This window comes from Gopherus evgoodei, chromosome 6, assembly GCF_007399415.2.
Source record: "Gopherus evgoodei ecotype Sinaloan lineage chromosome 6, rGopEvg1_v1.p, whole genome shotgun sequence".
NCBI lineage: Eukaryota > Metazoa > Chordata > Testudines > Testudinidae > Gopherus > Gopherus evgoodei.
This window is the reverse complement of record NC_044327.1, coordinates 123346518-123369706: the sequence shown is the minus strand read 5'-3', so window position 1 is coordinate 123369706 and position 23189 is coordinate 123346518. Positions and strand designations below refer to the sequence as shown.

Here is a 23189-nt window from a genome sequence, read left to right as displayed (position 1 = left end):
TGTTATGCAATAGAAAATCCATCCTGTACGTTTTTCATTGGCTTCAACTCCTCTTGACTTCAGCGTGGTTCATCAGCACATCACAGGATTGGGATCAGAGGCTTGCATCTCTGTATTTTTGGTTCTGATCCAATGTTGGTTGATTGTGAATGAAAGTTGCTATGATCTGATTGGCTCATTGGTGCCCTATGTGAGATGATTCGGTAGTCTTAGGGCTTGTCTACAAAGACATTTAGTTTTGTGGGAAGCTGGGGGGTGAATCCACCCCTCAATTGCCTGTTGTGGACTGCCTCTGAGGACCCTGCTGACATGCATTAATAGTTCATTCATGTGCCTTGATCTATTCATTATTGAAATGGGACTAGGTTAGAGAACATTAATGTGCCTCAGGAGGGTCCACATGAGTGGTTGCTCCACAGCAGGCTCTTGCTGGGTAGATTCACAATCCAGCTTGCAAAATTAATTGTTTGTGTAGCCCTTAGTTGAGTTCTCAGTGGACAGGTTTCTACACCACAATATTAATCAGCACAAGTGGCACTCTTCGTGTCAGTTTCACCAGAGGACAAACAATGAATGGGCCATGGAGTCTAAACTAACCTTTCATTTTTTAGGAGGCTTCTTCATGGGGGAATTTTTGGCAAAATCAACAGTGGGAGCGCTGATGTAAACAGCCTTAGAGCATGCCTACCAGATTGGGCCCCGCACAAGACACAGTGGAGGAGGTGGCGCTGCCACTGGAATGGGAAGGGATCTTAGGTCTCTAGTGTGAATGTGCTAACCACTAGGTTGTAGAGTCATTCATGCTGTCTCTGGCTCAGTGAATATTTATATGTTTATATAAAGTGGAACCACTTCCACAGGAGAGACTGGGACAAATCCCCCCAGAATAGCCTACAGCTCCTTGGTTAAGGCACTCTCCTGGGAGGTGGGAGCCCTGGGGTCAGATAGAGTGGGGATTTGAATCTGAGTCTCCTACAGCCTGGGTAAGTGCTCTATCAATTGGCTAATGGATATAAAGGGGCACTACAATCATCTCCAGTAGTAATAAGTCCAACTGCTTTCCTACCCCTCAAGCTGTAATTGCAGAGAGACAAGTCTTCTAGGATGAATTGTAAAAGGGTTCCAATTTTAAGAGTATTTTCAAAACACTGTCTGTGAGAGAATCCCTCATCCCACCTGTGCCAAGGTTTGTTTTAATTTGCTGAGAACATGGCACAAAGTTAATCCATCTTCTCTTTCAGCATCCCTGCCAATGCACTTGTGGTTGTACTAGCAAATTACCCCAGACTAGAGCTTAATAATAATAATCTGCACTTTTCATTCTCAAAGTGCTTTATAAAATATTAATCTTCACAATGCCACTTGGAGATAGGCAAGTATTATTGTACTTGTATTAAGGACAGGGAAACTAAGGCAGAGGGAGTTGTAACTTTCCCAAGGCAACAGAAGTAGGGCATGTTAGCGCTTGGGTTGCAAATTTAATACCTCTTTCTTGAACTACCTCATCTTTCTCACTTTAGAAATCTGAAATTAAGCATAGACACCATCACTTAAGTAAAATGAGAAACAAGTACACTTTCAAATCCTGGGAAAATTTCATGTAAAAAAAATTTCCCTCTCTTCCACTAGATGGCTCTGCACTTAAATCAAACTTCCAAGGGAAAAGAGTATAATAGCTGTGATGACCCCCTGCCTTGCCTCCCAGTTTTTCTACAGATTAATAAAAGCCTTCTGGAACAAACAAAGGGATAGTCACCAGCTTTAAAATGAAGTAACTGACGATATTATCTCAAATATATAAGTCAGAAGGTAAATGGCATTCTTGTTAGATGTTTGGCTGCGTGTGTGTTCTTTCTCTGCGTGGCATCCCTGCTCTGTGCACGTAGCTGGCATGGCAGACCTCGAGGGAACTGCCCAATGACCACAATATCCGTTAAGGTACAAAGGCACCCAGCCAAGTTTATTGTTGGCGAAGCATGGTCTTAGCTCCCCGATCAATGTCTACAGTTACACTAGCACATGTATGCCCATGACAATGGATGCAGCTCAATGAATGGCAGGACTTTCCATTGCCCCTTCTGTTGGCCAAAGACACACACTGTGAAACTCAGTTTTATATACCAGTACAAACAAGATATGTATTGCTCCTCTGACGTGATTAGTTACTGCTCCCTGATGTGGATTGTTACCACTCATTACCTTATACATGTTGGTTCGATCAAAACATCTCTATCCATTATACAGTTATCCTGACCTCATCTTTAAGAGAATGTTCCTTTTATTTTTTTGCGGGGTGTTTGTACCATACTTGGTATTGGGGTGTTCTGGTACCATCCTTCTGGAATGTGTTTGAGTGTGCTGTACCTATCCTTTCTTAGGAATGTGTGTGTTTTTTGCAATACCAGCCCTGTTCCTGCCAGGCTCTGTGAGCATGTACGCAGGCAGAGCCTGCAGCCTTGCTGACTTTGCTTTATATTAGCAAAGCTTTGACCACTACTTTAGCCCAGATAAAAGGGCTTATGTCTCAGGCTCTCTTCCTGCTACAGGCATATGGTACCCTCCATACTGCAGAGCGCAGAGGGGAGCAGAATAATTCTAATCTAACCAAGGAGAGGAAGGCTGACTATGCACTATGTTTGACCACCCAAACCACGTTTTGGTACCTTTCTTCTTTCTGTGATTGCTGTGGTAGAGCACACTTCTAGGAGACAATGGAGACAAAGGGGAACTATCCTTTTACATACATATTCCTTTTTTATGTCTATTGGGACTTAAAATGTTAAAGCAGTTATGAACAGTGGTAACTCTGTGGCTTGTCTGTGAGCTCCAGATGAACAGATGCAGCAGAAATTTAGTGCTGTGGCACTAAAGGACGCAGGGGCGGGTTCTATTGTGGATAGGTCAAGGATTTGTGGGTTTATCTCCTGCAGTTCTATTCTCTACCACTTTGGCTGGACACTTCCTATTCCGGATCCATTCTGCCACAGGGCCCACCTCTTGGGGGAACAATGTGGCAGTGTGCTAGAAGTCCTGGTTTTATCCTGTCCTTTTGCCTTTTAAGGAACAAGGGGGAGGATTGCTCCCTAAGGCATCGCAGCACTGGTGTTTTATTTATAGTAAATGTTATACAGTGAAACCTGCACTGAGAGTCATCTCTAATATACAGCCCCATTTTAAATGAATACTTTCACATATCCTCAGGTTTTGTATACAATTGGTTCAAATTTTGTACCTGATTTCATGTGGAAATACTAGGGTTGTCAAGCAATTAAAAAAATTAATTGTGATTAATCGAGCTGTTAATAGAATGCCATTTATTTAAATATTTTTGGAAGTTTTCTACATTTTCAAAGATATTGATTTCAATTACAACAGAATACAAAGTGTAGAGTGCTCACTTTTTATTCATTTTTTATTACAAATATTTGCACTGTAAAAAACAAAAGAAATAATATTTTTCAGTTCACCAAATACAAGTACTTTAGGGCCATCTCCTTAGCATGAAAGTTGAACTTACAAGTATAGAATTGAGTACAAAAAAACCCTACATTCAAAAATAAAACAGTCTAAAACTTTAGAGCCTACAAATCCACTCAGTCCTACTTCTTCTTCAGCCAATCGCTCAGAAAAACAAGTTTGTTTACATGTGCAGGAGATAATGCTGCCTGCTTTTTGTTTACAATGTCACCTGAAAGGGAGAACAGGCGTTCTCATAGCACTTTTGTAGCCGGCGTCACAAGATATTTAGGTGCCGGATGTGCTAAAGAGTCATATGTCCCTTCATGCTTCAACCACCATTCCAGAGGACATGCATCCATGCTGATGATGAGTTCTGCTCCATAACAATCCAAAGCAGTGCGGACTGACGCATGTTCATTTTCATCATCTGAGTCAGATGCCACCAGCAGAAGGTTGATTTTATTTTTTGGTGGTTCAGGTTCTGTAGTTTCTGCATTGGAGTTTTGCTCTTTTAAGACTTCTGAAAGCATGCACCACAGCTTGTCCTTCTTAGATTTTGGAATGCATTTCAGATTCTTAAATCTTGAGTCGAGTGCTGTAGCTATCTTTAGAAATTTCACATTAGTGCCTCTGCAGCTCTCTGCTTCTTGTTATGCCACATAGCACAGCACTCAGTACTACAGTTCAGCTCTTCCCACGTGCAGTCCACTGTACATAAGGAGATGTTGCTGTCAATTCTGCAGCTGAGGATCTATATTTTCCTTGAGTCTGTCACAGACCCTGGGGTCATCCAACCTTTGGTTAATGTCATGAGCTAGAAGTTGTTGTTGGAACACTAAAGGGAAGCTGAAGGCACCCGTGGTAAGACACCTGTGGGAGTGGTCTGGTTTTTCAGAGATGCTGAGCTCCCCCACTCCAGCTAACTTCACAGAGATTTCAGTGGAAGCTGGGGGTACTCAGTATCTCCAAAAGTAAGGCCACTTATTTTGGAGCCCAAACTCTGGCCGAAGAAAACCTGACCATGGTTAAGAAATTTTCATGTTTTGGGATTACAGCTGTTAGTCTCCATCCCCTTCTTTCCCCCACAAATTTTGGAGGGTTATTTTGCTAATACACTGGTCTTTACTCATAGACTCATAGGCTTTAGGGTCGGAAGGGACTAATGTGATCATCTAGTCAGACCCCCTGCACAAAGCAGGCCACAGAACCCCACCCATCCACTTCTGTAACAAACCCCTAACCTATGTCCGAGTTACTGAAGTCTTCAAATTGTGGTTTGAAGACCTCAAGCTGCAGAAAATCCACCAGCAAGTGACCCATGCCCCACGCTGCAGAGGAAGGCGAAAAACCTCCAGGGCCTCTGCCAATCTGCCCTGGAGGAAAATTCCTTCCCGACCCCAAATATGGCGATCAGCTAAACCCTGAGCATGTGGGCAAGACTCACCAGCCAGCACTCAGGAAAGAATTCTCTGCAGTAACTCAGATCCCATCCCATCCAACATTCCAGCACAGACCACTGGGCATACTTATCTGCTGATGATCAAAGATCGATTGCCAAAATTAAGCTATCCCATCATACTATTCCTTCCATAAACTTATCAAGCTTAGTCTTAAAGCCAGATATGTCTTTTGCCCCCACTACTCCCCTTGGAAGGCTGTTCCAGAACTTCACTCCTCTAATGGTTAGAAACCTTCGTCTAATTTCAAGTCTAAACTTCTTGGTGTCCAGTTTATACCCATTTGTTCTTGTGTCTACATTGGTACTAAGCGTAAATAATTCCTCTCCCTCCCTAATATTAATCCCTCTGATATATTTATAAAGAGCAATCATATCCCCCCTCAACCTTCTTTTGGCTAGACTAAACAAGCCAAGCTCTTTGAGTCTCCTTTCATATGACAAGTTTTCCATTCCTCGGATCATCCTAGTAGCCCGTCTCTGAACCTGTTCCAGTTTGAATTCATCCTTTTTAAACATGGGAGACCAGAACTGCACACAGTATTCCAGGTGAGGTCTCACCAGTGCCTTATATAACTGTACTAACACCTCCTTATCTATGCTGGAAATACCACGAGACTTCCATTGAAGTCAGGCAGGAACTGTTGCGGCTCTAGCTTTTTTTGCCGCCCTAAGCACGGCAGGCAGGCTTCCTTCTGCAGCGCGCCTGCAGGAGGTCTCTGGTCCTGTGGCTTTGGTGGCATGCGTGCGGGAGGCCTGCTGGTCCTGTGGCTTTGGTGTACCTGCCGCCGAATTGCCACCGAATCTGCAAGACCGGCGGACCTCCCACAGGCAAGCCACCGAAGGATGCCTGACTGCTGCCCTCGCAGGGACCAGCAGGGCGCCCCCCACGGCTTGCCGCCCCAGGCTCGCGCTTGCTGCACTGGTTCCTGGAGCCGCCGGCGGCAGGAATATTTGTCAGACCTGTATATAGTTTAGCTATAGCTGGAGATCAATGTCCCAATCTGGCAAATGCTTAAACAAATGCTTTTAACTTTAAGACTTGAGTAGTTCCATTTAGTTCAATGGGAACACTCTTGGGAGTAAAATTTAAGCAAATGTGTAACAGCATTTACAGAATTGGGCCTGCAGCAGTGTTGAAGAGTCACCAGTGCGGGGGCTCCTGCTGGTCATCTTGGGAATTTGCTCAACTCCAGCTGCAGGGCGCCCTCTGCTGCATTTTGTCAAATTTGCAGTGAAAGTGTTCTTAAAACAATCAATCTGTGCTGGGTCATCATCAGAGATGGTTATAACATGAAATATATGGCAGAATGCGGGTAAAACACAGACAGGAATCATACAATTCTCTCTCAAGGAGTTCAATCACAAGTTTAATTAACACTTTTTTTTAATAAGCATCATCAGCATGGAAGCTTGTCCTCTGGAATGATAGTCAAAGCATGAAGAGGCATATGAATCTTTACTGCATCTGGCATGTAAATATCTTGCGACACTGGCTACAACAGTGCCATGCGAATGTCTATTCTTACTTTCAGGTGACATTGTAAACAAAAAGGGGGCAGCATTATCTCTTGCAAATGTAAACAAACTTGTTTGGCTGAGCGATTGGCTGAACAAGAAGTAGGACTGAGTAGACTTGTAGGCTCTAAAGTTTTGCATTGTTTTGTTTTTGAGTGCAGTTATGTAACAAAAAAACCCCTACATTTGTAAAGTGCACTTTCATGATAAAGAGATTGCACTCCAGTACTTGTATGAGATGAACTGGAAAATAGTATTTCTTTTCTGTATCATTTTTACAGTGCACATATTTGTAATAAATAATGTAAAGTGAGCACTGTACACTTTGTATAGTGTAGTAATTGAAATAGATATTTGAAAATGTAGAAAAATATCCAAAAATATTTAATAAATTTCAATTTGTATTCTATTGTTTAACAGTGCGATTAATCACGATTAATTTTTTTAAATTAAACTCGTGAGTTAACTGATGTCAACAGCCCTAGTAAATACCATTTCTATTCACACAATGTCCAATTAGGAGTCTAGCTATTCATTTGTTTAACTATTCATACCAGATTTGTATGTGCATAAGTGGCATTTGCACGTGCTGATCAGACACATGCAATTGTTTACAAACAGCATCAGGTCTCCATCATTGAAATTACGTTCTTAAAGATCAAACCCTACTAGACAAGTAAGCCCTTTGGTGATTTTTTAGGACTGATTTCACTGCATTCAAAAAATACTAAATAGGATCATTTGTTCCAAATATTATATATTGATGTTAAATAAATATCATTTTTATTTTTTATCCAAATGAGAGCCAAAGTTATACTGTTCACATTTAGATGCCTTCCAAACTTTAGTGGAAACTGGTGCTACTAACTTATTTCTAAACCCAGACTCCAGCAGCTATCTGATCTTCCTCTAGCCCCAGGTTCAAATCCCAGCCAGGCTGGCCAACCTCTTCTTTCTAAGATACATTCCCTACAGTTGATCTTAAAAACTGAGGGCATATTTGGTCTGCTTGGGCACTAAAGACCTTGTGACACTTTGCATCAGAAAAAAAAATGTGAATGTCTTTGCCAAACTTTCCCCTCTCGCTAGTGTGCATTATGCTATATGCTGTGTAGTACTCCTCCACACAGAAGTAGCTGCAATTGAGTGATTATGTATGTAAATATTTTGTAGTGCACTTCAGGATAATCAGGACCATTTAAATATTTATTGTGAAGTATTAATACTACTCAGACCTTTCATATGTGTAATCCTTCTGCCCCTCTGAGCTGGCAGCAACAAGGGCTAGGTTCAGTATCCAGGGGTTCTGTTTCAATAATGCAATGCAAAACTGGCTCGAGCCCCCACCCAGTGACCTAGGACAATTACATGCCACTCCTCAGGCGCCTCTAGGAGGCAATACTTCTCCTCTCACAAGCACGGAGTCCGAGTAGCAAAATCCTTTTAATAAAGGAGGGAAACAATGTGGCATTACGTTGGGGAAACACCACAAACAGGCTTCATAACACAAACCAAGAGCAAAAGACCCATCTCCAAGTAAGTTTGGCAATGTCCTTTTCCCCTCAGGGTCTTAAGTCCAAATCACCCCAAAGTCCAACAACCAAAAGTCTCTGTCCCTGGTCAATGCCACCCCAGAGTTCAAAAGTTCATCTGCAGAGTTTTATCCCCCCCCCACCCTGGGTGGAAGGGGGGGGCCCACATGGGCACCTTACATGGGCAAGGCCAACTGCCCTGCCTCTCCGTGGAGGTCTGCTGCAGCCTTCACCACGAATGGCTCTGCTCCACCAGCTGCTCCACTCCTCCAGCCATCCCTGCAAACTGCTCAGCTCCATGCTGCTGCACTTGCTGCGCCACCCATCCTGCAAACTGCTCTGCCAGCTGCTTAGCAATATATCTTCAGGCTCCACCACTAGTTAACAAAGCACTCAGTGATCTCAGCTCAGTAGTTTTAGCAATTTCAGCTTGTAGTAGGGGAACCCCAGTGCTGGTACACCATTAGCCCAAAGTGAATTCAGCTCAGCAGTCTCTAGCTAGATTCCTAATGGAATCAAAATTAGCTCTGCTTTTCAACAGTGGAGAGAGGAAGAGGTGCAATTGGCATGCCAGGCCCTCAAAAGGAGCCCATACCATCAAGTAAACATACCAATCCCCAACCTCTCTCAATTCACTGAGTTGGAACCCATGTCCCTTGTCTAGTGAGTGCTATTTAGTTGATGGTGAGATTGTCGTCATAAAACAGGTTCATAGTCTCTCATTCACATAATCAGGGTAACAACACTTTATTCCTCCTGCCCCAATAACAGAGAAATTGAGGATCCCTCAGCTGTCAAAGTGACCATTTTAGGTTGCCGTGGGCTATGCTAGGCGGGATGAGTGTGCCTATGCAAACCAGATCAGCCCCCTAAGTTCTTTTTCACACTCGCCATAATTCACCACCAGATGTCAGGGTAGAGCTCATCCTGACTCTGCTTACATATGTATCTGTGCTGAGGAACATTTGTAACTGTGGAACTGACTCCTTGCCCGAGTTATGGGGAAACCTTATGTTGGTCACTCTGCTTTAGGAGTTGTCTAGTCTTGCAGTGGTTCAAAATGGTTAATTTTCTTAAGTAGCAATTTCTTGCATGACAGTGAATGCTAGTCTTTCTAATACGAAGTTGTGACCCAAGGCACTTTGTACTCTCACTGCTGCAATAATTATACAAAATGTGCCTTGTGAGGTATCATATAAAAGCTAATACACTTTATTAATATAATTGTAAAATGCATGTGTTAACATTATAGGTGAAGTTATGAATTTCCTATGTATAATGTTACTAGAACATGTTTAAGACCACAGAGCCTAGCCTAGGTAAAGGTCATAAACAGGTCCATCCTAGACAAAGGAATGTGAGTTTACCTCTGTTTACATGTTAGCCATAAACAAAACCTTTGACCTAAAGCAGCTGTGGTTATCCTGATCCTCAATTCAAGAGACAGAATTAACATGACTCCTGCATCCCAGAGAGATGCAGGAGATTGAATCCCCAGAAGGCCTTCCTGTTTTGTAAGACAAAGACAGCCCTTTGGTGATATGAATCCCAGCTTTATCTTTCATTTTAGAAGACAAAGAAACCAAGTGAGTTGATCTCCATGATGGGTCCTGGCTAGGCTGGCCAGTAAAAGCTGGAAAGAAGACTGTATTACAACTGGAATGAGGGTGGTTGGACCCAATGACCAGAGCAGGAGCTGCGATTCAGGTTACTGGAAGGACAGAGTCCGAGACAGGTCATATGGCAATCTGAAAGCCAGGTATCAGGAAGTGGGCAGGGTCAGGCACGAAGTCAGTTACAGAGAGCAATCAAAGAGCAAAGCTGAGGACCAACCAAACCAGAGTCAGAAGCTGGAATCTAGGGTCTATGGCAGGCAGTGTCTGGAGCAGAGACAGACAGGCAGTCTGTGTTGTTTGTGGCTTTCTGGTTTAAGTACTGGTACTGACCATTGGTGGACTGTGAGGAGCCACCCTTGGTCATGCTGGGCAGTACTTCCTGCTGAGCCTAATCTCACAGGTCCTCCCATGGGAGCCCACCCTAAACCTTCAGTGGTGATGCAGAGGTGTCAGCAGCCCAGAACCCCTGTGTCACAGGGTCCAGCCCTGCAGGTTCTTACATCATCCCCCATTTCGGGCAGGTGCTGGTTCAGGCTTGTCTGGGTGAGCCTTCTGGAATTCTTTCACCAGGTCAGGGGCGTGGACATGGGAGACAGACTCCCATGTGTGCTCTTTGGAGCCGTAGACTTCCCAATCCACGAGATAGACACGTGGCCGTTTGTACTGTCAAGAATCAAGGATGACATGTACTTCGTATTCCTTGTGACCTGGATTTCATCTGATGGAGGCAGTGGTGTGGTTCAGTTAGGGAAAGTGTGCTCAGTGTAGGGTTTCAGAAGGGAAACATGGAAAACTGGGTGTATTTTGAGAGACCGGGAAAGCTAGAGTTTGAAGGTGACCGGCTGTGACCGAATGTACTCCTGTATTTTTGCCCTACCCACTATTGTAATAATCTTTGTACAAAATATGCCTTGTGAGGTATCATTTGAAAATTAATACCTCACTAGTCAATAATATAATGGTGAAATGTATGTGGCAACATTATATGTAAACTTCTGAATGCCCTTGTATGATGTTGTTAGCACACGTTTAAACCCATGTAGCCCTGACAAGACAGAAGTTGTTAAATAGGTCTATCTTAAACACAGAAATGTGTGTTTACCTCAGTTTACATATAAGTAGTAATCAGGATCCTCAGGACAGCAAGAGGAGGTCAACTGGTTCCTCCAAGACAAAGGACAAGGTAACGCCTCTAGCCAAGTGTCATAGCTGATTGGCCATCACCTGTCAAGTAGTGATTCTTTGGCAACAAGGAGGGGGCAGGAACAGTTTGATCTGCACTTTAGCAAGTAACCTCAAGAAACTTTTTTCACCATGAGACTCCATGTCTACATCCTCACAGTGGGAAGGAACTTTATCTAGGGATAATCCTTAGGAGAATGCACGTCAAAAGGTGACTGGACTATAAAAGTGAGGTCAGAAGCACCCCAGGTTATCTCTATCCATCTTTCTTTCTTTCTCTCTTTCATCTAAGAAGACAAAGGAACCAGCCTTTTGACTTTGGGAGGGGACATGATCAGAGAATTTGGTTAGCAAAGTTTCTGGGAACATGTGGTAAGGATTTTACCTTGAACCAAGTCTAGTTTAACTTTTAGCATCTAGAAAATATTTTATATTTATGTCTCTTGTACTCATTTAAAATCAGTTTGTAATTAAATAAACTTTTATTTTTTAATCAAAAGTAATCCAGTGTTGTGATTAAACTGAACTGTTTGGTAACTCCAATTAAGGTAGCGAACTGTTGCATATTGACCCCTTACAGGGGCCATGGACGTCCAATATCTGAATGCACATGGGAGGGCTGAGCAGTGGAGATGACAGGTTTGGGGGGAAATCTGGGATTCAGAGTATGTTGGGTAACTAAGGTAGTAACTAAGGTTGCTGGAAGCCAGAGTGTGGCTGGTGTGTTGCTGACAGCCTGGTGGGGTCAGAGTTGCTAGGCTAGCTGTACACGGACGCTCAGGGAATGCTGGTACGCTGGTTGTGAGAGGTCCAGGTTTAGAGCTACAACAGCAAAGCATTGTGAGGAATCCAAGGTTGAGGAGCAGGAGGTGACACAACCCCTCAGTGGTCTGGATTGCATCCTGGAATATGACACCAGGTTAATCTGCTGGCATACTGGGAAGGGTCCAAGGAACTGGTGGTCCAATTTGCTGAAGGGTCACCTGGTCTGGAGGTGTTTGGCGGCAAGCCACACCTGGCACACCGTAAATACTGGAGCATCTTGCTGCTAATGGTTACATGTCTCTTACAGGCCTTCACTTCTTAATCTAAGTGGTTTTTGAGCTCTTCCTCAATGAGATGAATCTATTGGTCCCAGTCAGTAGCAGCAGGTAGAAAGGGATGTGGAATTCGTAATTAGCAAAGAAAGAGATCTGACCTGTGGAGGCATGGTTGGTGATGGTGTAAGAAAAATTTGAATATTGGCAGGATCATGGACCAGTCGTCTTGATCTTAATTTACAAAGCATCTCAAATACTGCTCTAGTATTGTTCAGTTTGTCCATGTGTTTGGGGGTGGTATGCAGTGCGGATGGATGTGTGGCTGTCCAGTAGCCTAAATCAGGGATGGGCAAACTTTTTGGCCTGAAGGCCACATCTGGGTGTGGAAATTGTATGGAAATTACGGAGCTGGAGGGAGGGGGAGTCATGGGATGTGGCATGGCGGGGCGGGGGGGGGGGGGGGGCTCTACAGTGTTGGTACCGGGGACTCCTAGGGGCCCTGTCGGCAGTGACACCAAGGTGGCCATACTAGGCACCACCACAAGCAGAGGCACCCTAGCTGGGATGGGTGCGGCCCCTGGGCGGTTTCAGAAGTCTCAAGGGTGGGGCTATAGGAGACTGGGAAGGTCCAGGCTGTGGTAATTGGCTGATGAGGAATAAGGCAAGTCTCTCAGAGGAGTGGTGCCTCAGAGATTGGTCGATGAAGGAGATTGTGGTTCCTGATTGGGCTCGATTAGGGGCAGTATCCTGCGATGCTGCTGGCCTTGATCATTGACCATTTCTGGGCAGAGGCCGGCACTTCGGGGAATGGGTGCATAGGGGCAGGGTTCCGATCCCAGAAACAGCACGGTGAAGTCTGGATAAGCAGTGCTGGTTGCTCCTGCGCAATGTGACTCTGCATGTGGGAAGATGGTGCTCATCCAGACATTGTGAGTTGGGGGCTGGGGAGCACTGGGCAGGTGGAACGGCACAAGCCTCCAGCCCCACTCTCGCACCCTGGCTGGAGTGCCGGGCGGGCGGACGGAGCGGGGCAAACCCCTGACCCTGCTCCCTGGCAGCAGCTTGAGGGCCAGATTAAAAGGTCTGACGGGTCAGACACAGCCCACAGGCTGGAGTTTGCCCATCCCTAGCCTAAATATTTCATGCCAGAAGCAAGAGGTGGACTGTGAGCCTTGGTCAGAAATTATGTGGTCGGTAAACCCATGGAGCCATACCACATAGTGCAGTAGGTGGTGAGCGGTAGTCTAAGCAGAGCGTAGCTGGTTGCTGGGGATGAGGATCAGGACGTCCACAAATGTTTGGCCATCAGATGCTGGGAGTTCCACAGTAAAGTCTGTGGATCTATCTGGATTCACTCTGGTGAAATGATGTACTCTAAAAATGCAGTGATGGGTTAGTCAAAGGTGCACTTTTCTGATTTGGTGTACAAACCAGGCTTCTGTAATCTTTATCCCTTTTACACGTCTACCCCCCTATAACATGGTTGTGGGGAGCCAAAAATCCCTATCGCGTTATAGCTGAAACCCCGTTATGTCAGAGTAGTGGCGGCAGGTCTCCAGCAGTGATTTAAAGAGCTCCAGCCGCTGCAGGGAGCCCAAGTCCTTTAAATCACCGGCGAGCCCCGCTGCTGCAGCCCTAGGGTAGCAGGTGGCAGGGCTCCAGCAGGATTTAAAGGGCCTGGGGCTCCCCACAGCAGCCGGAGCCCTGGACCCTTTAAAGCGCCGCCCAAGCCCCGCTGCTACCGCGCTATACACGGTATATATGTATTATATCAGGTCACGTTATAGCGGGAGTGGAAGCATATTTGGAATCACTTAATCCATGTTGTTTTGCTAATAAACTTGGTTTGCTTTTATTATAAATCATCAGTGCTATACAAGTTCAGAGAAGTGTGTGCTTCTAGAAAGCTAACAGGTTGGAGTGATTGACTGTCTCTATAAAGGTAGTGAACCTAACACTTCTTCTGTGAGGGTCCAGTCAGAGGGACTGATCCTTGCTGTCGAATGAGTTTGGGACAAATTCGTGGCTGGAATCATACCCAAAGTCAGCCTTCAAGGAGTAACCAGGTTGGATAAAGCCAGGGTGAGGCTTGTGGGCTGCTGATTATCTGTTAGGGTCAGAGCTCTGGATGAAAGCTGCACAACCACAAGACACTCCAGATGGTAACCAAACACCTTACTGGCCTAGCTGAACTCCAAAATTTCACAAAAGTACAAACAGTAAAAGGAATTTCTAATTCAAACGATTGTTTCTATGAAAAAGCTTTTATCTATCCAAGATGCCTGATAGTGTTCAAAAAATTGCAGTGGAAAACCATTTTACTTCTCTTTTTTGACTGCAAGCTGTTTTATAATTCTTACATACTGTTGTCTTTATTTAATTGGATTTATTTGGACAGACTACATTTTGATGCTGTTTGTAGCTATAAATAGAATCTGATTATTACGTTTGATCTAGATTTCTATCTTCCTTCACAGGATGAGATGCGGACAGAAGCGCGTCGAAAAAATCTTCTCATTCTAATTTTGCATTATTTAACAGAGGAAGGGTATGTTATCTAAACAAAAATACACTACAGTTGTTTATATATGTGTGTTTCTGGTCCTTCATGGTAACGTGCACTTCTGCCCTCTAGTGGATGCAATGGAAGGCCTGCCCTGCTAATTATATTGCTCTGCAGTGTCTCTAATACTAGCATATAACATGGATATTTTATTTTTAAATTCATTTTATTTATTTCAATTTATGGAATAAAAATAAAAAGCTTGTATCTGGTGTTACTTAGAATTTTTTTACAATCATCTCTAAAGGCTTTTTTTTTTAAATCGGGATTGTGCCCTTTATGATATGTAACAAAGATCTGAAAGGTTTTTAAAAAAGCTTCCTCCAGGTGTTTACTACTAATACCAGGAATATCAAGTTAGGTCTTCTGGTTTTTCTGGAGAAGACCAGGACAACAGAGGAGGCTGGGGGTGGGCTTACATCAAGTATGTCAGCATTGAGCTGTCAGATTCTTTATAGCATGAGACTTGTTGCACACATGCACAATTTCCATTACTTTTAATGGAAGTTATACTAACACAGAGTAGGTACATATATGGGTTTTAAAAGGGTATAAATGTATTTAATATGAAAGCGTAATGATATAATGAAATAAATTTGGGACTGGGGAATCAGGATTCTATGATTATCATGACTTCCACCAATTTATTGTGTGACTTTGAACAAGCAATTGTGTAAAATTTTCAAAAGCTCTGCCCTTCCTTTTTCTGGTGTAATTTGCAGTTGCAAAAAATTTCCCCCTGTATTTTTACATTTGTATTTGAATTGAAGGTGTGAATCTTGGTTCTTCAGCTTTTAACGCTGTGATTTGCATTGAAGTGAGGTAAGAAGACATATAGATTGTATGATTTGCACCCGGATTTGATTTTATGGGTGCAAAAGGGAAGGTACAAGTTTGCCAGCGCGGGACACAGCCGTTTTGAGTATTTACCCCTTCATCTCTGCAGGCCTGATTCTGATCTCAGTTACAACAGTGTGAATCTTTATAGCTAGGAATATATTCAAATAGTGTTACTCTTGGTTTACACTGATGTAACTGATATCAGAATCTGGCTTGCATTTTACTGATGTGGAAACAGAGAGAGGAGAAGTCTCAGAGGCATTATGAGGATTAATTGGTTAATATTTGCAGAATGGTTTGACGATAAAGGGCCAAATGTACCACACTGGTTATTCTTATTTGTTTTTAAATTAATTGATATAAGCTAATAATAATAATGAGGTGGATAGGATTCAATTCTGGATGTTAACAGAACTGGGTACTAGTCATAGCTCTGTTACTAATTTGCGATGTGATCTTATGTTGAACTTATGGGAAGCACTTTGAGGCCTGTGAATGAAAAGTGCTTATAATTGTTACTGGTTATTAGTCATGTAGGGTTGCCACAGTTTGAACTATAACACATTTCCTTGTATACTATTTCTCTCGAATTTTATAAAATAATGGCATTCAGTTTTATGTTCTTTGCTCTTTTGAAATGACCAGATATGCTGATGCTGCAAATGCTTTGGAACAAGAAACCCAATTAGCTTTACGCCGCTTTGAAGTCTGTGACAACATTGATCTTGAGACTATTTTGATGGAATATGAAAGCTACTACTATGTAAAATTCCAAAAATACCCTAAAATTACCAAAAAGGCCCAAGACACTGGTACGTGGCTGTGTTCCAAAAACAAAGCTTTTGAACTTCTGTTTCTCATAATTTTAAAAATACCCAACACTTCTCAGACTTACCCTTATTTAATGTTATTTCCTCTGTCCCCAAGCTCTCAAATGATTATAGAGCTTTATAGAGCTAAAAGTCTTGTGGTAAGAACATGGGACTGGGATTCAGGAGACCTGGGATCTGTTTCCTTTTCTGCCTCTCACTTCTATGTACTTCAGTTTTGTTATCTGTATGAATGGGTATGATGATGTTTAAAAAAGATGGATAAACAACTTTGAGATATACAGGTAAATACAAGCAGAGGCAAAGTTATGGAGTGTTGATTGTTAGAGAAGGGGATGAGTGGGCAGAGAATATCTCCAAGCAGTTTCAGTTGCTTCAAAAGCTTATTAGGAAGTTTGAAGATCCCAGGTAAATGGGACACTACTGAAGCATATAAAAATAATAGTGCCTGCATGGATTAAATGCTTTTAAAACCCACCAGTCATATTGACATTCACAATGATGTAAAAGATCAGTGGTGGCTGGAAGCAAGTAGTGTGTGCATGTGAGCAAGATTTACTAACGGGGTCTAGTGTTCGGTGTCAGTTTAAAAAAAGTCAGTCCTACAATGTATAAATGATGGACTTAATTGCAAATCAAGGATAATGGGTCCCATTGCAGAGCATTTGTTAGATCATATTTACAGCCAGATTGTGATTCCCTTACTCAGATTCAGTAATGCCTAAGTTCCCACACAGTCTCACTGAATCAGTGCCTTGAAGAGTATCAGAATCTATCCCTCGTATTATTCTATCTATAGATACTAGGGGGAGAAGAGACTCAGAACAGCTGGGAGTTTGCTAATGAGGTACAGAACCTTTAATCTCTAGGTCACTGGTTCTAATCCAGGCTTTTGAGTGACCTCACATTACGAGGTGTGTGTGTGTGTATATATAAATCTTATATCAGGCACTCTTGGAAAATAACTTGAGGGTTGATAGAGCATCATCAGGTTGTGACATTTTTGTTGTGACGGTGTTGCAGCTTGGCAGCTTTAAGGCAGAGTGATTAAAATGGTGTGAAAAAGCACTTTGTCCTGAGGATGGACTCTTAAGTGTTATTGGTTGCAACCCTAAATCTGCCCTAATTTGGCAATGGTTAAAAGTGACAATGCTGTATATGAAATGAGTTTAGTGGGCTCAATCCAATTCCTAGTGAAGAAGGGGCTGTATCACAGTACCAATGTTGATTTGGCATCTTGTTTGTAGTCTCGGGAAGGAGACCAAAGACTGAATGGAAGTAAAGTCTTAATAAGCCTGAACTATTTTCTCCACTAGTCATGTCAGGATTGAGGCACTTTGACAGGTTTACTCCGTGTCTGCCGGTGTTGTACTTGCTTTATAAAGTGACTTTAGTTTCTCAGCTTCATAACCTCGCAACTTTCACAAGCACAGGGTTCACTCAAAAATGTTTTTAAAAGAAAAAATGAAATTTTCTTTCTTCCTTGACCATGGCATCCCACTCTTATTTATTTCTAATTTCAATATTTATTTTGCCACAGCAGAAAATAAACAGCACCCAAGAAATGGAGGAAAACCAAGAAGGTAAGGGAAAAGTCTTTTGGGCTGGGCACTGGGCAGAAGATTTTCCCCTAAGAGTAAAACATGGTACTCTTCCACTAATGCTGTGATACCCTGGAGGTGCTAAACTAACATACCAGTGAGCACGCTGGAAACTAAATGGTGGAATTTCAGTCTCTTTTAAAAAGCTAACAAAATTTTAGGTCAGACTGTTTTTCAACCTGATTCATAGATTGCTAAAGTATCTGAAATATCGCCCCCATTATCACATATAAAGGGTTAGGGTGGGATTTTAAAAAGCATTCAGCATTGACCTCAGTTCGTTGACTTCAGTGGGACCAAAGTTAGAACAACACTGTATTTTTTGGAAAATCCCACCATTAATCCTTCTATCTTGTGAGGTATGCTGGAAACAAAATGAGAAGTTAAAAATTACATCCTGAAAGGCTTTTTGTATCCTAGGACTGCAAGTAGCTCTTCTCATAATCTTCCTAGGATCAACCAGCATCAAACTATGCAGCGGCCATTATCAAAAACCTCATCTGGGAGGACAACAGAGCCTAAACCATCTAGCAAGGACAGCCCCAAACAGGTTCAAATGTGTTGACTATGTTGCATTGCAATTGGGATTGATTTTGTTTTAGTCTGGACCATGATGGGGTCTAAATTAGCTGTTAGCACTCAGGAAAGAGATCTTGGAATCACTGTGGATAGTTCTCTGAAAACATCCACTCAATGTGCAGTGGCAGTCAAAGTAAGCAGAATGTTGGGAGTCATTAAGGAGATAGATAATAAGACAGAAAATATCATTTTGCCTCTGTATAAATCCATGGTACGCCCACATTTTGAATATTGCGTGCAGATGTGGTTGCCTCCTCTCAAAAAAGATATATTGGACTTGGGAAAGATTCAGAAAAAGGCAACAAAATGATTAGGGGTATGGAACAGCTGCCATATCAGGAGAGGTTAAAAAGACTGGGACTTTTAATCTTGGAAAAGAGACTACTAAGCGGGGATATGATAGAGATCTATGACTAGTGTGGAGAAAATAAATAAGGAAAAGTTAGGCCTTGTCTACACTACGGGGGGGAGATTGATCTAAATTATGCAACTTCGGCTATGTGAATAACGTAGCTGAAGTCAACATACTTAGATCTACTTACCGTGGGATCCACACTATGCTATGTCCACAGGAGACACTCTCCTGTTGACTCCCCTTGCACTTCTCATTTGAGTGGAATGCAGGAGTTGACAGGCGAGTGATCTGCAGTCAATTTAGCGGGTCCTCACTAGCCCTGCTAAATTGACCACTGATGCATCGATAGCCACATGGCGATCCCCCGGTAAGTGTAGACAAGCCCTTATTTACTCCTTCTCATAACATAAGAACTAGGGGCCACCAAATGAAATGAATAGGCAGCAGGTTTAAAACAAACAAAAGGAAGTATTTTTTCACACAAAGCACAGTCAGCCTGTGGAACTCCTTGCCTGAGGATGTTGTGAAGGCCAGGACTATAACTGTTTTCAAAAAAGAACTAGATACATTCATGGAGGATAGGTCCATCAATGGCTGTTAGCCAGGATGGGCAGGGATGGTGTCCCTAGCCTCTGTTTGCCAGAAGTTGGGAATGGATGACAGGAGATGAATCACTTGATGATTACCTGTTCTGTTCATTCCTTCTGGGGCACCTGGCATTGGCCACTTTCGGAAGACAGGATACTGGACTAGAGGGACCTTTGGTCTGACCCAGTATGGCTGTTCTTATGTTCTTATGATATAGTCACTAAGAGGCTGAGAAAACTTTTGGAGGTTTGTGAGTAAAGAGTTTTATTGCTTATGTAAGTGTAACAGCACAGGAGTAAAGTGGGAGATGCTATCTGGGTAAGATGGTAGTGGGGGGAAAAGGCGCAGAGAGGAAATAGAGGAAAAGAACATCTCACATGGGACCTAATCCATCAGCAAATGAAGTCACCCGGTATCTTTCCATTAATTTTAGTAGGCTTAAGGATTGGTCCCATAGTGCTAGAAATAAGGAAGATTACAGGCGTCCAGTCTCAGTTATAAACACATTCACACAGCCCAGTCTAACACATTTGAGTTTGAGTTTATAAATGTAATTTGTCACTGTGGTCTGTTGCTCTTTGGGGTCGAGTCTGGCAGGGCTGCTGAACATGATGCTTTGCTATTAACTATGTGTTAAGGTGAAGTAAGTCAAGAGGAGCAGGAACACCAGACTGGTGGCCAGGCAGAACTCTGTGCTTAACATGATTCTTGAGGCATTGAGTAGGTGGCGGCAGGGCCGTCCTTAGGCATAGGCAACATAGGCAGCTGCGTAGGGCACCTGAAAATTTGGGGCACCACTGGGTCTTAGTGTCCACCGCTTGTTTTCCTATCCCTGTTCTGACCCTTCCTGCAGGCTCCCACAGATGGCTGCTCTAGCCTGGTGAGTCTTACTTGGGAGGGAATCTAGTAGTTAAAAGTGAAAAAACCTCCAGCCTGCCAGACCTATTAGCACAACATTGAAACTGTTAAAGAGACATTCAAGGGGTAATAAAGCCATTTAACAGGCAAGCCCAAGGTATATACTGACAGGTTTCAGAGTGGTAGTCCTGTTAGTCTGTATCAGCAAAAACAAGGACGAGTCCTTGTGTCATCTCAAAGACTAACAAATTATTTGGGCATAAGCTTTTGTGGACTAGAACGCATCTCATCAGATGTCCACGAAAGCTTATGCCCAAATAAATTTTTATACTGTCAGTTTCTGACTTTACTGACAAAAACAGTTGTGCATTAATGTAATATTTACACAGAACATGTCAGTCTACAGGACCTTAGTTTAAAATTTGCTTTAAAATATTTCATTAGTGAGCTGGTGAAGATTATAAAATCACATTTCTAAAAAATGCTTGCATAGAGTTTCAGATGCACAATCATCTTTAGCCTTAAATGTGTGGATCTTCACACATAGTTTTTTAAATAAATCCTTCAGAAGACCTCCCTTATCTAAAATACACATTTTAATTACTATAGTTAAAAAAAAAAGTGCTTCCAAGTCTTCCTGTCCTTTCTGTCCATCCCTTCACCACCACTCCCCAGTGAAGAGAGCCCTTAAAGGGACAACAGTCCTTCCCTTCCAGATAGCTGGACAAAGAGTTCCCTTTCTTTACTTCTGACTATCCGACAAACTAGTTTTAAAAGAACCTTCCAGCAAAATCAGTATCTTAGTAAGACAAAATCCTTGTTATACCTAAAATCTTTGGAAACATATTTTTTTAAAGTTGGTGAAATTTCATAACCATGTCTCTTGTTATGGAGATCACACAAAGTAAATTACTGTTCCCTTTTTCTAAAATCAATGAACATTGTTATGAACACACTAAACCTCTCTGATTAATTTAAAAGAATGTCATTGTTTCAGTGAGTTAAATATGTAGTAATCTGGAATGCTGGCTTAAGATTTGAGTACATTTAAAATATAAATTCAACTTAGAAATACTGATGAAGAAAATGTAAAACAGAGAAGAGCTGCATCATGTATTCCATTATATGTAATGTTCTATTCAGCAGGACAGCTGACTCACCCTTACTATGAAGCTTTTGCAAATAAATCTCTGACAAACTTCAGGGCATATCAAAAAACCTGTGACTGACATTTTTTATTCCCAAATTTTAGTGCTTTTAATTAGGTACTTTCTTCATGTCCATTCTGCATGAGGGAGAGTGCATGGAAGTCTCTGCGGGGAACTGTGACTCTCCGCCACCATGAGGCAGGCTGGGCATCTCATTATCCTTTTGTCAAGTCCCTCCTCCCCCTCCCCCACCAGGCTGTGAGCTTGGGCTGCCATTCGGCATAGGGGCACCAGTTTAATAATACTGCGTAGGGCCCCATAAATCCTAAGGATGGCCCTGGGTGGCGGAGATTGTTTTCTTAAAATCCTTGGATACGTTTCTGTGTTAGGGGCTGGATCTCATGCCTGACCCTGCTGTCACTTTTTTGTAAGTGCAGCAACTTAGTACACAGCAGTAGCCATTAGTTATGAATAGATGTTGGAGTAACTTAAACTTCTAAAATGGCCCATCATTTGCATTTAAACAGATACATGGCTCATTCTCTACCTCCTCTTCCAGTCACATCTGTTGTCTCTTCTGTACCCTAGTGCTCAATTCATGGTGCTCCTAGAGGTTTCTTTTCATTGCTGAGCATTATGCTGATTTCTCCATACTACAGAAAACTCTTTGCAGAGGAAATGAGTGAATGCTGAGTGCTAGAGCTGTGGCTCTGCATTGCTTTCAACAGCTAGCCAGATTGAGACTTAAAGGCGCACATAATGTTACATACTAACATCAGGCATTATTAGCACAATTAAATGGAAATGTAAAAGTTCAGCTGAAAAATCATACCATCTGGGCATGTGTGAAGAACTATGATGAAGTCTAACACTCATCTGCTTGGAAAGAAATTATGTTTTTCTAAAACTGATTTTTCTTTAGGAGAATGACAATACAGTTACTCGGGAGCAAGCTGATTTTGGTTTAAATGTGTCAGCAATCAACAGAGGTGGTGGAGGAGAAAGCACTCACCCAAGAAGGGTCAGTAGAAACTTTCTATGCACAAAACACATCTACGTGTATGAAGAAAAACAAAGAAGTTGTACACGAAGGTTTGATATGACTCTTCTGTACATTTACTTAAAATACTACTTCTGTGTGGCTGTCTGAGGTATCCCATGTATTTGCTGGTGGACTGTAGCTTTTATCCTTAGCCCATTATTTGGCATAGTTTATGCACTCTGTATAGAATGTAGAAATAGAATAGAAAAGTCCAACTCCTAATAGTAAAAATGGAAGCTGAATGTATAATTTTTTTCTGCTGCTTGAAAGTGGTGGACAGATGGCTTTGTAGTTAAAGCACAGCACAGAGAGTTAGGATGCCTGGGTTCTTTCCCCACTGCTACCACTGACTTCTTGGGCAATTGTCAATGGGGATTCTTGGGCAGAATTTGGCCTGTTACCTTTTGTAGTTGGAGAGCTGTGATTCTGTTAAGCTTGCTTTGTACTATGTACACCTCTACCCCGATATAACGTGACCCGATATAACACGAATTCAGATATAACACAGTAAAGCAGCACTCCCAGGGGGGTGGGGCTGCGCACTCCAGTGGATCAAAGCAAGTTCGATACAATGCGGTTTCACCTATAATGCAGTAAGATTTTTTGGCTCCTGAGGAGAAATTTATATCGAGGTAGAAGTGTAATTCATGAAGTTTTAACTGTAAAATTAGATACTTTATTTAGATAGGATAAAGCTTATTACATCATTCTTTTTTCTTTCAGTGCCAAATAATTGACTTCCGTGGGATGATCCAAGATGCTATCAAAGGAGCATCAAATGAAGTAGCCTCAAACAGCCTTAACTGTGATCCAGATCCTTCAGTAAGGGATTATTATTTCCATCTAACAAAATTAACTTTAGAAGTAACTACGCACTGAACTATGCAAAAGGGAACAAAAGTAAAATAAAATACCATAATTGACATGGTCCCAACTTCCAAGTAGTAAAGATGGGTTTGAATTTCTGGAGTGGCTTATGTCC

The 23189-nt window shown here is 42.4% G+C and overlaps 1 protein-coding gene across 3 annotated transcripts in view; it reads left to right on the top strand.

Annotated features, from left to right (window-relative positions):
• KATNAL2 (katanin catalytic subunit A1 like 2) overlaps positions 1-23189 on the top strand; it is a 57452-nt gene that overhangs the window by 3145 nt on the left and 31118 nt on the right. Inside the window, exons 2-7 of one of the 3 annotated variants that reach the window (XM_030567742.1) lie at positions 14281-14351; positions 15852-16018; positions 17580-17619; positions 18058-18187; positions 22088-22186; positions 22931-23029. In XM_030567742.1, the coding sequence (XP_030423602.1) occupies positions 14281-14351; positions 15852-16018; positions 17580-17619; positions 18058-18187; positions 22088-22186; positions 22931-23029 (606 nt within the window). Of the gene's footprint in view, positions 1-14280; positions 14352-15851; positions 16019-17576; positions 17620-18057; positions 18188-22087; positions 22187-22930; positions 23030-23189 lie in introns of all 3 variants that reach the window. The other 2 variants (XM_030567743.1, XM_030567741.1) reach the window with 2 other exon arrangements.